The sequence below is a fragment of the Cygnus atratus genome, chromosome 2, assembly GCF_013377495.2.
Source record: "Cygnus atratus isolate AKBS03 ecotype Queensland, Australia chromosome 2, CAtr_DNAZoo_HiC_assembly, whole genome shotgun sequence".
Taxonomy (NCBI): domain Eukaryota; kingdom Metazoa; phylum Chordata; class Aves; order Anseriformes; family Anatidae; genus Cygnus; species Cygnus atratus.
In genome coordinates, this window is record NC_066363.1 from 8,403,195 (window position 1) to 8,417,422 (window position 14,228).

The 14,228-nt window shown below is 43.3% G+C and overlaps 1 protein-coding gene across 1 annotated transcript in view; it reads left to right on the forward strand.

Annotated features, from left to right (window-relative positions):
- DPP6 (dipeptidyl peptidase like 6) overlaps positions 1-13,442 on the forward strand; it is a 408,025-nt gene extending 394,583 nt beyond the window's left edge. The window contains exons 18-26 of the mRNA XM_035554362.2: positions 2,352-2,450; positions 4,849-4,918; positions 6,923-7,117; positions 7,798-7,852; positions 8,590-8,695; positions 9,153-9,211; positions 10,775-10,847; positions 10,947-11,020; positions 12,653-13,442. Of these exons, the coding sequence (XP_035410255.1) occupies positions 2,352-2,450; positions 4,849-4,918; positions 6,923-7,117; positions 7,798-7,852; positions 8,590-8,695; positions 9,153-9,211; positions 10,775-10,847; positions 10,947-11,020; positions 12,653-12,799 (878 nt within the window). The 3' untranslated portion in view covers positions 12,800-13,442. The remainder of the gene's footprint in view (positions 1-2,351; positions 2,451-4,848; positions 4,919-6,922; positions 7,118-7,797; positions 7,853-8,589; positions 8,696-9,152; positions 9,212-10,774; positions 10,848-10,946; positions 11,021-12,652) is intronic.
- Positions 13,443-14,228: the final 786 nt, after the last annotated feature.

A 14,228-nucleotide genomic window follows, 5' to 3' on the forward strand; every position in this document is an offset into this window, starting at 1 on the left:
ACTCACTACCTCTGACGCAACCTTTGTGCCTTGTGGGCCATTCAGAAGTCATTCATCCAATACTGCTTGGCCATCATTAAGTTTTTCTTACTTTTTTTTTTTTTTTCTGTCAGAGGATGCAGACGATTATTTTCAAGATAGGGGGACCTTCCAAGTAAGCTTCTTTATCGTAAAGTAGACTTTCTAGTTTGTTGCTACCTGTACAAACGGCACCACCAAGATCAGTGGGACTGAAAGGCTGACTAATGCCATACCCATCATTCCTGAGTCTGGGTTCTTACAGGAGCTGATTTCATCCGTGCAAGTCCAAAACATGCAGTCCCTCCTGTTGCCATGTCTTCCTCCTCTCCACTCATTTTTGTCTTTCTGTTTTTTCCCCTTAAACACAATAATTTTACAATAGATACGGAGATGCCTGGCTGTAACAGCACGTAGAAGACAGTGCTCTCATGAACTTTGTCACAGGCTTCTGTATAGCTTTACAAATGGGTGAAAAAAGGGTGGATACTGTAAAAAGCAAAAAGAGAATGAAAGCCTGGAAAAGGTAACATAAGGCATACCGAGACTAGTTTTATTTTGACAGATGTGTGGTATTTATTACATAGAGAGCTCAGTCTAGTCATGCACAGAACGCAACCCCTGCTGAAATTCATGATTTGCTGCATATAATTAGCATTTCTCTTGCTTCCTTTTTTTTTTCACCTCATTCTTTTGCTTTTGAATAAAGGGCAACTGACAGTTGCATGTTACTGGATTTGCTTATTTAATGTGAGCCCATTACCCTATACAGGGAGTTTGCCTCTGTATTCTGCAATAATCTGATAATAGTGAGTTGCACTGAATATTATAGTGTGCTTACATTTAATTAAGCAATGACCATTTGTACTCCGCAGACTCAAGCTCCCTGTGGTCCTCAAGCAGAAAAGAAAGTCCTTTAGGAGATACGCCAATCTTTTATTTCCTCTATAGTCTTCCTGGCTTTCTGAGGATGCAATTATATGAACAAATAAAACGGCTTGACTAAATTCCCTTACGTGGCAGGCCCCTTTCTGCTGATAAAGCTACTTGTGTGTGCCGTAATTAAATGAGAATCTTAATATTTAACTAAACGTAATAGGCTGTTGCTCTGGCACTTTTGTGGGGGTTGTGATTTCAATAGGGATGAGCCAGGCTTTTCAGAAGCAGGGTGAATAGGCAGAGAACCGATTGACTCTTGCTGAAAGACGTGGAAAACGTGCTAATGGGAAGGGCAGGTTTTTGTGGTGTGCCTGTCTTTTCAGCAGAGATGGGCAATGAGAGCATGTTTATCAGGTACCCTGGGTACTATTGGAAGAGTTAGGATTACACATCTATTAGTTGGTGTGTTTCTAAGGGGAAGTTATGGTCAATGAAACACATAATTTGGTGTGAAGCCCTCCTTGGGTTCACACTGCAGAAACAATGCTTTGGACCCGCCGGTTCAAACCCAGCCTGATGCCATGGGGCACAGCCCTGCAAGGGGCTCCCAGGACCATGATCCAAAGCCAGGATCATCCCATGCCTGAATCCCTCTCCATGGGGCCCAGAGCCTCACCTTCACCAGGAGATATTTCCCACCACCTAGGACTTACAGCCTGAAATGTCTCCGCAAGGTGGGCCCTTTCCTTACCAACTGGGAAGGACTTGTTCTGTCTGTTGCTGGAGGTGGCTGCTATAGCTAGAAGATGCTCAGAGGGTGCAGCATGTGGCCAAGATGTGGGTCGTAAAGGTTAAGTCTTGGGAAGAAGAAAGGAACTCTTTACTTCAGTCCCAGAGAGTCCTTGGATAAGAGACACGAGCAAAAAAACAATTGTTGAAACAGCCTGAAAACCAAGACTGCTCCCAAACCCTACATTGCAGCATTTTATAGTCTCTCTCCCCTCATCTCTGCCTATGGATTTCCTTCCCATGGACTTGCTCATGCGTAGCACCACAACCCTGTCCTGAAGCACTCTAAAGTCCCTCCCTTTCCCTATTTATTGTGTGTATCTTGGCCACAGACTCGAGTACCTCTAACCTTTGAACTCTAGATTTACATGGCAGGTAGATGTCTGTCTGTAACCCTGGCTCAACACAGATGGTCGCATTCCCATCTGTTGTAAATCCATTTAATGCCACTGATTTCAGGGAATACAGCTCTTTTTCATTCCAGAATCTGGAACAGATTTCAAAGATTTTGCTAAATCTTTAGATGTTTATGAGGAGGATATAACTAGAAGGAAATTTTCGATTAGGAAACTTGTGTTACAATTATTAAGGTGGCTATAAAATGCTAACATGCATTTTCACAAACAGTGCCGGAAGTTTTTGTGATCTTGTCCTTCTTCTTTCAGAAATTTTTGAGCTGGAAGTAAATGAAAATGTGCAGCTGACAGTAAATGACAGGCAAATGCCTAAAGTAGAATACATGGAAATCAAGATAGATGATTACAGTAAGTAGCATCTTTCCTCTTTCTTATTTTTTTCTTTTTCTTTTTAACTACTATTGCTGTGAAATGATACAGTCATCTTGCCCAGACTGGCAGGAGGAAAAATTACTTTGGCTCTCAATAAACTCACACGGTTTGCAAAGCACTCTCTTAGGAGGTGCTACATAAGGAAGTTATTACTGAGACAGGATTTGAAGAGAATGCAGCTGAAGAAAGGCAAAATAATAGGGTTGGGTGGTGTTTTTTTTTTTTTTTCCTTTTCTTTAAAAGTTTTCTTTATAGAGGAAAATCCACTCTGGGAAATGACACGGTGTGGTGCCCCCATTGTTCAGGGCATTCGCCTTAGCTGGACTGGTTTATTATTTAAGATGGGTGTGAAGTGGAATTACTGTATGTGCTTGCTGGCTACAGCTGTGACTGCCTTTCAGTATACAATACTGAACTGCAGTGAATGAACATGACTGCCTGTCGAAGTCATTCAGGAGTCTTTGAGAAAGCTATATCATTTGATAGGGTTGGAAAAAAAACAGCTTTACAACAAAAGCCAAGAGACATTTCATCTGGAGTAGAGAAGGCAGAAACCCGGAGCAGTTTATATCAGCAGCTGGTGCATTGTTTGTTCCATTTGTATAACTATTCCCCGTGTATCTGTATGCCAAAGAGGACAGAGGGAAAGAAAACCTAGTGGCAAACAGACAAACCATAAGCATTTTCTGCCTGTAACTGCACCTAAAACAACCTAAAAATCATCTACTCTTTCTGTAAGCAGATATCCTACATGGAAAATCCACATATTCAAGGTTGTGCAATGGCTCCCCAAAATCCCAGTTTGTGTGGCTGGTGGTAATTCTAAAAACAAACAGCTGAGGAACCCGGGTTCAGATGACCCATAATATTTCCCATGCCAAAAAGCAGCACACCTCTCAGACAGGGCACAGTGAAAGCAAGGCAGTGAGGCGTGACTGATGGTCACAATATTAATTTCGACCATTACCAGGATAAAAGAGTGGAGCAAAGGCTCAGAAAGGCTGAGTTACCATTTGAAAAAAGATAATAATGGCTCCAAAAATGTTCTACTTGCCACATTGGCATTAGGAACACAAACCCAGTGCATAAAATAACGAGAGCAGACGCACTTCCAGGCTTTATGGGCAGGAGAAGGATGTGGAGGAGCCTGTTGAAAGGCGATGCCTATCCCATCCGTGAGCTGACTCGTAGTGATAGTGGCAGCTGACTCCAACTGATGTTAAATGAATGACTCCGACTGATGCTAAATTTCTTACCTGCAGGTATCATTGAAGCTGGATTCTGCTCATTTAACCAAATATGCATGCATGTGTAATAAATACCAGCAGGCTGTAGCAGCATGGCTGCTCTTGTGTCCGCCCTGTGTCTTCACAGCCGTGGGCTGATCAGCCTTGGGAACGCTGCCTGTGATGCTTATTTATATTTAAAGTCAAGCGATGGCCTTTTTGGCTGTCCCTGGGCCATTGATCCAATTTGCAGCCCATTAGCATTCAGATGGAATAACTAATTAGTCAGAGTGTCAGACAATGATTGCAAAGCAAACCACTTAAACCACACGGCTAATCTGTGTATTAATCTATTGAAAATGCTCCTAATACCGATTTAATTGCTGGGCCTTTGCTAATCTGGATTGTAGTTAACATTTTAAAAATAAATGTGCTCTCGTTAATGTGGAAGGCATTCGTAAGGGAGCGTGTTCATCTGTCGATACGAGGCCCTCAAAAGCAGTTAAAGGAAGCTTTGGTGAGTGTCACCATGCCACACGGACCTCGGGCATCTCCCACTAACGTTGGTTGGTTCAGTACCAGCCCAGCTATCCGGGCACCAGTACGTTTACCTCCTGTTTCATAGCATAGTTAAGCCTCCTAAAAACTAGGATTAAAATACATGTTTCCTTACCTGTCTTCACACCACAACAGAAAATAAAAATAAAATCCTATTCTCTCCCCCACCTGCCACACTTAATTGGATCTTAAACTATCATCTTCCTTGCCTATTTTCCCCCTCCTCTGCTGTCCTGAAATATTGATTTCTGGCTGTGTCACTCATCCAGCTGCCAAAAAGGGAAATTATAGCTATTGCCAGATGTTAATTGAATGCTGTAAAAGTGATGCATGACTGAGCAGCACACTCTCTACTCTCGATTTACATTTCTTGTCACCTCGGCTACTATAACATGAGTCTTTTCATTGACAACATCTGTTCTCTGAAGGTGTTATTTACCAGCACGTCTGATGAAATGCCGTTTTGTTCCTGTTCATAAACAGCCAAAACACCAGAAATATGTATTATCGTTATGTCAGCTTTCCTACACTTAAAGGCATGCTGTCATTTGTTGTTGTTTTTTTTTGTTTTTGTTTTTGTTTTTGCCTAGAATTGCCAATGCAGATCCTAAAGCCAGCAACCTTTTCAGACACAGCGCACTATCCCTTGCTTTTGGTTGTGTAAGTTTTTGCTCTTCTTTTGTTTCTGTTCACATTATTAGGGCAGTGTGGAAGCTTCAAACATGACCAGAGCCTTTTAAGATATGTTTTGTACAGTGAGTGTGAGCCTGTTTAGCACCTTAGTCCATCACATTGGTCCCTACCCAATGTCTCACATCAGAGATGGGCAAAGTTGGATACAGGATTCTTCTCTCCTGTGTTTGGGCCAAGTGTTTCTGTTCCCTGGAGGGTGCCCTAATCAAATCCTACAGAGCACATTGTAGGATTTCGTGCAGCTGTTGCACATACACTCACAATTCAACTATTTTGGTGTCAGAAATGGGAGGGGGAGGAATAAAAGAATAAAACCATTGACCTTCTGTCCTGGTGCACAGGCACTAAGCCGGTTAGGTGGATGCACCTAGCTCTGTGCTGCTGAGCAGCCAGTTCAGTACAAGGCTGCAGCACCTTCTTCGAGAAGGGTTGGGAGTGCTCGACCTGGGCCAGCAGGAGATCCAGCACCAGGGATCTGATCCAGGAGAAGCTCTGCCCTGATTCCTTCTCTCCATATTTAACAAAAGGATTTCAGTAAACAGCTCCAGTTTTTCCCCATCCACAGCAGGAGCTAGGTCTCCCAGGACACAAGGAGGAGCATCCTGCTTTCCTCCCTGGTGCCTTTGAAGATCTCCGTGATTTTAGCATTTATATTAGGCAGGTAGGATTTCCTCCTGGTGATTATAGCAGATGGGTACCTCTTTATGCAACATTTAGCAATAATATTATGCAGAACTGAGGTTTTTATGGCAATTTGGAAAGAAACCCCATGTGGCAATTGACTGACCTTGGAGGAACTTCCCTGGCCCGCTGCATCCCACCGCATCTCTCGTTCCCTGCCAGGGGACACCTGGCAGCAGAGAAGCCCCACGTAGGAGGGAAAACGTCGGATGAACGCCTGAACAGCACCCTGAGCTTCCCTCGATGAAGGACAAAACCACCGCAATAAGCACATCGTTACATCACAGAATTACTGCAGAGAAAATGTACTTCATTATACAAGTGCTTGAGGAAGATTGGTACTCATCAAGCTAACAGCACTTGATTAGGCTGCCTCTGAAGCTGAATGCGCACGGGTCTCGCCTGAATAAATGCAAATTACTGAAGTCACATGCACATTAAAAACCTGCAATGGCTTGTCTGATGTCCCCAAGAACCCCCCAAAAAGAACAAGAAGTGTGTCGGAGCACCAACAGCTCTACAGTAATCGCAGTCCTGAGATATAACTTCTCATCATCATCATCTCATGTTTTTTCTGAGCTCTCTGGCTAAAGTGGGGTCGATATCTCTTGAAGCAGTTCCCTTGTGCAGGATCAGGCTCTGAGCAGCAGGGTGAGGAGGGAGTCTTGCCCTCATATTCCCCTTACCCACCAATCTGGGGGCAACCTGAGCGTTTTTTACCACTTGTAGAAGTGCTCTTACCCTCTGCACTTGCCTCCATACGAGGACAGACATGAGTGACAGCCCCATCTACAGCCACTCTCAAGAAGCCCACAGGAGAGGGAAGGGCTGGGCTGGGTGAATGGGGGTGGTAAATGAAACCCAAACACTTGCCAATGAAGGAAAGAATTGATGTCTGCAGGCTTCATCCAACACATTTTGGCAGTGCCCCAAGCCAGGCTGCTCACAGCAAACCCCCCCACCAGAAACACCCCATCATTGGGGATGGTAGAGAAATACCAGAGCTGTAAACAGGGAAAACTCCAGAGCATCGCTGCCCTGGATCACTCGCGAGAGTCTTGCCCAGTTAGTGGTGTACTTGTTCGGTGTGTTCAAAGCTCAGAAACCTCCCCCCGCGGCCTCCACCCCAGCCTCGAGCCTCAGCCCACCCCACCAGCCCCCTGCACCTCGCTGTCACAGAGGCTGCTCTCCCCTACCCGAACCCTGCACTGCCCAACCCCGCAAGCCCACGGGAAGAGCTTTTGCTCCTTGGAGCTCTGCCCCTTTGCTTGATGCCTGTCTGTGTTTCAGGGACGGGACGCCTGGCAGCCAGATCGTGACGGAGAGGTTCGAGGTGACGTGGGAGAGCGTGATGGTCAGCTCGCACAATGCCATCGTGCTCAAGTTCGACGGCCGTGGAAGTGGCTTCCAAGGCACTAAGCTCTTGCACGAGGTTAAGAGGAGGCTGGGCCTTTTGGAAGAGAAGGACCAGCTGGAAGCTGTCCGGTGAATGACGCTGCTCTTGAATAACTTAATTCATAGCTAGCAATTAACCCAAGGCTCCCATTAGTCCTGCTTCCATCGGTGACCAAGCGATGGCACGTGGGAGAGGGAGCCCATGCCAGCAGCACAGACGGGGGAGAACAACCCTTAAAGAGCTAAATTAGTGCACACCTATCTGCATCACGTGCTCAAAGCCCATTTATTTTTAGCTCTGTACAGTCACAAGTAACTGGAATATCAGCTCCTGGATTAATTTTTTTCTGGGCTGCCAGTTGGAAAAAAAATAATCTTTAAACCTTCACACTTTTCATAACATTAAAAAAAAACACTGCAAAACCCTAAATAGCGAGTCCCGTCATATTTTTAGATATACTCTGAGCATAATCACGCTAAGAACACTACCAGCATAGTGTAACAGCAGTAGTTTTATTATGGCTTTCAGCAGTAGGGCAGGTTATTTGTTGCCATTGCTTGGTCAACTCCAGCACAACAGGTCATAAGATTAAATCGAACCGAGGCTCACGTGGGAGCAGCGTGCAGCAGCAGGAATTTACACTGTCTGCACCATTTTTTTTCCAAGGCCACCCCAAGTTCAAGCCAATAAAAATCTTTAAATCACTACTTTTGCTGTATGTAAGGGAAAACTGTTTTTAATTCATAGTTTCTCATCTCTTATATTCTAGGACAATGCTGAAGGAGCATTATATTGACAAAATGCGAGTTGGCGTGTTTGGGAAGGTAACATTTTCCTGTTGTTCCTCTGCGCTCTTTGGGCTGGCTGATGTGGTTAAGCAGCCGAGCTAAATCCTGATTTATTGAACGTGTCAGCGGTGACTTTTTGTTATTATTATTTATTTTTGAGATAGACTGCTTCTTGCCCGGAGATGCTGGTGATGAAAGCTGTCATTTTATCAATGTATTCATCAATTTTATTTTTTTTTTTAATTAACTTCTAAGTGCAGAAAACAACTATTTGCCAGGAAAGCACTGTCAAATAATTAATTATTTTTTTCCCCTTGCAAATTTTCATTTCATTTTCATCTCGTCCCTTAAGGCCTATGGGAGTGTGGGCAGATCTAGCTTGTGTTGTACAAATGTACAACAACAATATTGATTTCTGAGGCTGATTCACACCCCAGAGTGTGCCCGGCTGGGAAACAGCAATTGCAAAGTACACATGATTTGAAATGAGAATGGGACTGTGAGTAGAAATTGTTTATTGTGGGAGATACAGGCTTAGAGTGGGTGATGAGAGCTGCACGTACAGCGGCATCTCTGCGGGGAATTGTTAACAGACTGATGGCAGATGCCTAAATTGTGATGTCCATTTTAAATAACGAAATGCTGAGATGATATTTTGGAGAGGTAATACATCTGAGCAGACCTATGGTCAGAAAGTGGGTTGAAAAGAAGCACGCAGCCCACCTGACTTCAGACTCCTGACTGCTGATGTCCCTGCCCTGTTTGTGTTCCAGGACTACGGCGGCTACCTGAGCGCTTACATGCTTCCAGCTGGGGAAGAGAACCAAGTCTTTGCCTGCGGAGCTGCTCTTTCCCCACTGACAGACTTCAAATTATATGGTAAGCACCATCCCAGAGCCCTTCTCTGACCGCAGATGGTGTGCCCACTCTACCTTGACCAGTTACCTTCTCTTTCTTTCCCAAGATCCTGCCTGGTTTTTGCACTGTGTGTCTCCTTAGGACTAGCTGTAAAGCTATAAACCCTTTTAACTCTCCAACCACTGTCACCAACCTCTACCCATGCCTTGAACTGTCTCCTCCTTGCCTCACCCATCCATTTGTGGGAGCTCCTCCTTGCCATCCCCACCCACCCTGTGCTTTCTCTACCCGTTAACTCCCCATGCACATAGTGCTCCCTTCTCCCAGGGACACCTATTCCTCCTGCATTTTTAGAGCTTTTAGAAATATGTCCTATGTCATTAAATCTATGCCACAAATTAAATGCTTTATTAGCATCTGCAGTGTTTGATTCAGAAGCACCAGTGACTGACAGGTGTTTTCTTTATTTCTTTTCTAGCTTCAGCATTTTCTGAAAGATACTTGGGCTTGCACGGGATTGATAACAGAGCATATGAGGTAACTGCATGGACAATACATTTCCCTGAGAAAATGTGAACGGGATTTTAACTCTTCCTCCATGTGTTCTGTTCTGTGGAGGGAACATGGATGCGCAATGGACTCCCTAGTAAAACTCCCTTTATTTAAAAGGCAGAGAGGTATCGTTAAGCCCCATTACTGCTTTTGTTGTCTTGCTAGTAATAATGGATACAATATTTTATTGATTAACCTTCATGTTCACCTCTCTCAATTGGGTAAATATAGATATTCCAGTCTTACTGACTGAAAGAACAGAGCCTGAGTAACTCAGATGTGCCTAAGTGGCCACAATGTCACAACCTCCATTCAAGTTCATCCCAATGGTTTTGACAATTTGATTCCTGCTGAAGTGTAATTTTAGACCCATTTTCTTAAGGAGAAGTCACAGAGCCTCCTGTGTCCCTGAAGTGGAGGCTTTTTGCATGATCTCCAGATCATGGTAAATTCTTTTTTGTCCTTTTAGAAATTTGAAGGCAGGTCAGGAGCAGTGAAAACAAGTGAAAACATTCCAGAAATGAGAACTTTGAATTGCCACTTGCTCTTTGTGCATCGAGAAGTTGGCCTTAGCTAATAGTGGTATTTTGGGTTGACTTGAGATTAACTGCTAGGAACATCACCTGAGCATTTCACAGAGCCGTGCAGCGCCCCAGGCATGGCCCCTGTCTGATTCACCTCTTCTGCATGCTGCAATTGGACCATGAATTGCTTAGGGAGCAAGAACTGCTCCTATCCTGTGGACCTCACATGAACTTTTTGAAGGCCACATAAGTCCAGACCTGATGTAGACTCCAGGAAACCAGTATTGTCCTGTGGCAGGATACTATCGGGGGAGCAGAAAGCAAGGAGCCATATGGGGGGAGAACAGAGCACAAGATATGGTCATACACAGTCAAAAAACGTAAATATCATGCACAACAATCAGAGGATGAGAGAACCCATTAGTTAAGTCTAAGGGTATCAGGAAGACCAGAGTCTGCCCTTGAAAAATTTGCAAACACTTGCTAAGAGTGTAGTATTTGCAGTCACTCAGATTTGTATTTCCCCTGTACAATTGAGAGATGGTTGGGGGCAAAATTGTTCTCAGCAGTGGACACTTGAGTTTAGCATCAGATCCTTCCTTGTTCTGTCTAAGCTCATCAAGGCTATCTTTCAAAGGATACCAAAGTCACTGCAGCTCGCTGACGAACTCTTAGGCACATGCACTTGGGCATCCTTTTTGTCAGTGCTTCGTATTCACTGGAAATTCACTTTGACTCTTTCCACGTGTTCTGCAGTTCAGGCTTTTGGTGAACATTAAAGCTTCAGAACAGATGAGGGTCTCTGACCTCTTCCTGCTGCTGTTGCTGAGCCTGGAAGGAGCAGTGGGGGTCTATTTTACTTCTAGAATGATTCTTCAAGTGGCCGAGAGAATGTGCTGTGCTGGTGCCTGCTTGTTATCCTTGTGATCGAGTATCAAATGGAATTAAGTGCTTCTATTTCTCCCATATAAATTGCTAATTTCTTGCAAGAGTTTTAATCTTAATGCAACCTTTACCTTCACAGATCACGAAATTAGCACACAGAGTCTCATTACTGAAGGAACAGACATTTTTGATCATTCATGCTACTGCTGATGGTAAGTTAGCCTATCATTTGCACTCATTATATATTTGGGATGGCTTTGATTTTTCTTAATTAAATTTGCCTCTTTAATGATTCTAATCTGTTTTTACAGAAAAAATCCATTTTCAGCATACTGCCGACCTTATCACACACCTAATTAGGGCAAAGGCTAATTACAGCTTGCAGGTACAGTATGTGTTTCCTTTTTTCATACTTAAACAGTTATTTCCCCATCTGAACTCAAACTGCTGTTATGAAGCAAGCTGTGAAAATCCACTTGCAAATACAGCCTGCCAGTAGAAATAGATTTAGCATGTAATGTGTTCCGATGGATTCGTGTGCTTACTTGATACAACTGTTTTGGTTTGGACAGTTGTTGAACAGTTATTAAATTAGAGTCAATTAGGTTTTGCAAGATGTATCTCTAAGGAATCAATGCCTGTTAACTTTCAGTGGGAACAACAGGCTGAATTCAGGATGAATTACAGATAAAAAGGGAACTAAATTAAATCAACCAGAAAAAGTTAAGGAGAAATGTCGCTCAAATCTGACATCCCCGAACAACATATACTGGTCTGGAAAGCCTCTCTTTCTGCAGAATTACCAGTCTGATTTGCTGAACTGCCTATGCCATTGAAGGCTCAGCTTCCAAAACAAGCCAATCTACAGATGGCGGGGATGGTCCCTGTCCTCTGCCACCTCCTGAGCCACAGCCAGGAGAGTGCAACCAGCCCAGGCTCGACCATGCCAGGGACCACAGCTCACAGTAGAGTTGGTTGCATTGCAATGCTCAAGCCTACTAACACTTGATTTACTGAATACCAGCTCCCTCTGGCTGCACTTCTGCAGAGCTTCATGTATAGGTGTACTCACTCCATCAGGCTCCAAAGGCAGGTAAGATGGAGCATGGGCACCAGGGCTCAGGAACAAACATGGCATGGATTTGGTGGGACCTGAGAGGAGCGAGGGGCCCGTGCACATTTCCCAGTGCAGAAGCATTGGTGCTTTGGAACTTGAAGGCACCGATGGGCTAGGCACCCCTTGAGGGCTAGGTGAGGAGTGAATAGAGGGCCAAGACATCTACATCATGTATCATAGAATCATAGAACGGCTTGGGTTGGAAGGGACCTTAAAGGTCACCTAGTTCCAACCCCCTGCCATGGGCAGGGATGAAAGGTATTGAGGTACTCGGAGCAGTAGTGAGACACCTCAGTCCTACCGGCAAGGATCCAGCCCAAGAAAAGCATTTTCCTCCATTCAATATCCTGGTCTAAACAACTAAAGATGACCCTATTTTGCTTTCCTTCAGCATGTGCAGAAGTTACCTGTTTCATTAGAATAGAATGTTGTGTTTAAACTATTTCGAGTTTCCACATTTTTTCTACTTAAACATTTTTCCAGCAAGCTTTATTTCAATTTTTTACTTAATGACATTTCTTTTAAAAACAACCATTTTTGTCAGCAAAGCCCAGATCCTTGTGTCTCCACAGATTTGCACTGATTTTTTCAAGTCTTCATAAGCACCAGAGCAAGCACTGTTACTTCTATTGTAAGGGTGGTTTGATTCTGCTTAGCTTGAACTTGTTCATAATGGAATTAAATGGAAAACCCTCCAAAAAAAAAAAAATCTTTTGATGCAAGTCTGCACTCAAAGCACTGCAGTGCCTGAATTAACCTGGATCTGGTGCACATCCATAGGAAGACACGTGGTGCCAGGGATGAGCAGCGGGTTTGCAGGCCAAGTTGAGTTGTAGATACAAGTGATCGGTCCCAAGATTTTAAGCCTGTAACAGTATGCATTTCCTTGTTTCTTTGCAGATTTACCCGGACGAAAGCCATTACTTCAGCAATGAAGCATTACAGCAGCATTTGTACAACTCCATTATCAACTTCTTCGTGACATGTTTCCAAGTTCAGGACAAACTCCCGATAGCCCCCCTGAAAGAGGAGGAGGACGACGATTAACCCTACGTGTCCGTGCTAAGCACAAGGCAGATCTCTCTAACAATATGCAACTGGATCATTTTCCTGAAGAAAGAGATGTTATGTTGTTAGCATGTATTTAAAGAAAACTGAAAGCAGCTCATCTGCTTTACTTGACAGCAACTCCTTCCTAAATGGAAGAACATTAAGCATGGTGAACTCAGCAGAAACTGCTGTCTGAAATAAATCCATCACAACCAACATCTTCTTTTTCTTTTTCTTTTTTTTAATTTTTTTCTTCCTTTCTTTTTTCCTCTTTGTTTGCCACAAAGTGACTTCTACCGTGAAAGTGGCAAGACATTGGACTTGAAGAAACACCCCAAGAAACCGCTTTGAGGACTGGAAGATTTGATGTCCCTTTGCATTCAAGCAATCAAGCAGTAGCAGTGAAATCTATCATCCACATTAGGTTACTATAGTTAGCACCACACTGTGTCAGAAAAAATAAAATAAAATCTAACCTAATACACGGAAAAATTACAGCACAATTATCTTAAAGGATACTGATTCATGCATACTTGCCTGCTCTTTCCCACGTTCAGAAGGTTTGTCATTGCTACAGGACATACAAATTCAATTGTACAAAGTATCACTATAGTTACTCTGATGTTTACCTTCCTGTAATTATTTCTTAATTTTGTATAACTTTTACTTCTGTTTTCATTAGGTCTCTTGCTTACCTTATTAGCTTCTCAGATTGTTCTGGATGGGGAAAAAAAACATACTCTGAATTAACCAACTCAATTTAGACCTTTGGGTTCTAAAGAGGCAATGAGGATCAGGGTAACCAGCCACTGAAAAAGCTATTAGACTAAAGCAAAGAAAAATCTCACCCTCGTTTTCCTAGCACAGCCTTTGCTTGCAAGATCGAGCATTTTCTTTGGCAGCCTTGAAGAATATGCACATAAATAGCCTGAATCAGCTTGACATTGAGACATTTTTACAATACTACAGAAAAGGTAACAGCCTTTTTTTATTTTGGGGGGTTTTGGAACAATTAGTTGGCAGCCTGTTGGGAAAAGGCTAGAATAGGCTTTGGTAGGAGGAATTTGTACCAGACACTCAGCAGATCATCTCATAAAGCCATTTAAACAGAACCAATATGCACAGATTTATTGCACATGCTGTCTGTGGCTTAGTTTTATTCCAGGTCAGTGATTAGCACATTCCAAACATGTTTGGTTATCTCTTCTGCTCACACGAGGTTTGCTAAGCATACAAGATTAAAAAAAAAAAAAAAAAAAAAGGAATATTTCCTGTGCAAAGCAAATTTTAAAACTTCTTGTGAGAATATTTCAGCTCTCAGAACGAAACCCAACATTCATTCACTTCCACTTTCCTGCATCATAAGATTTTTGGCTAGTGTCTCTCCTTGTAAAATATTCTGACCAAATGTACAGCCAGTATTAAT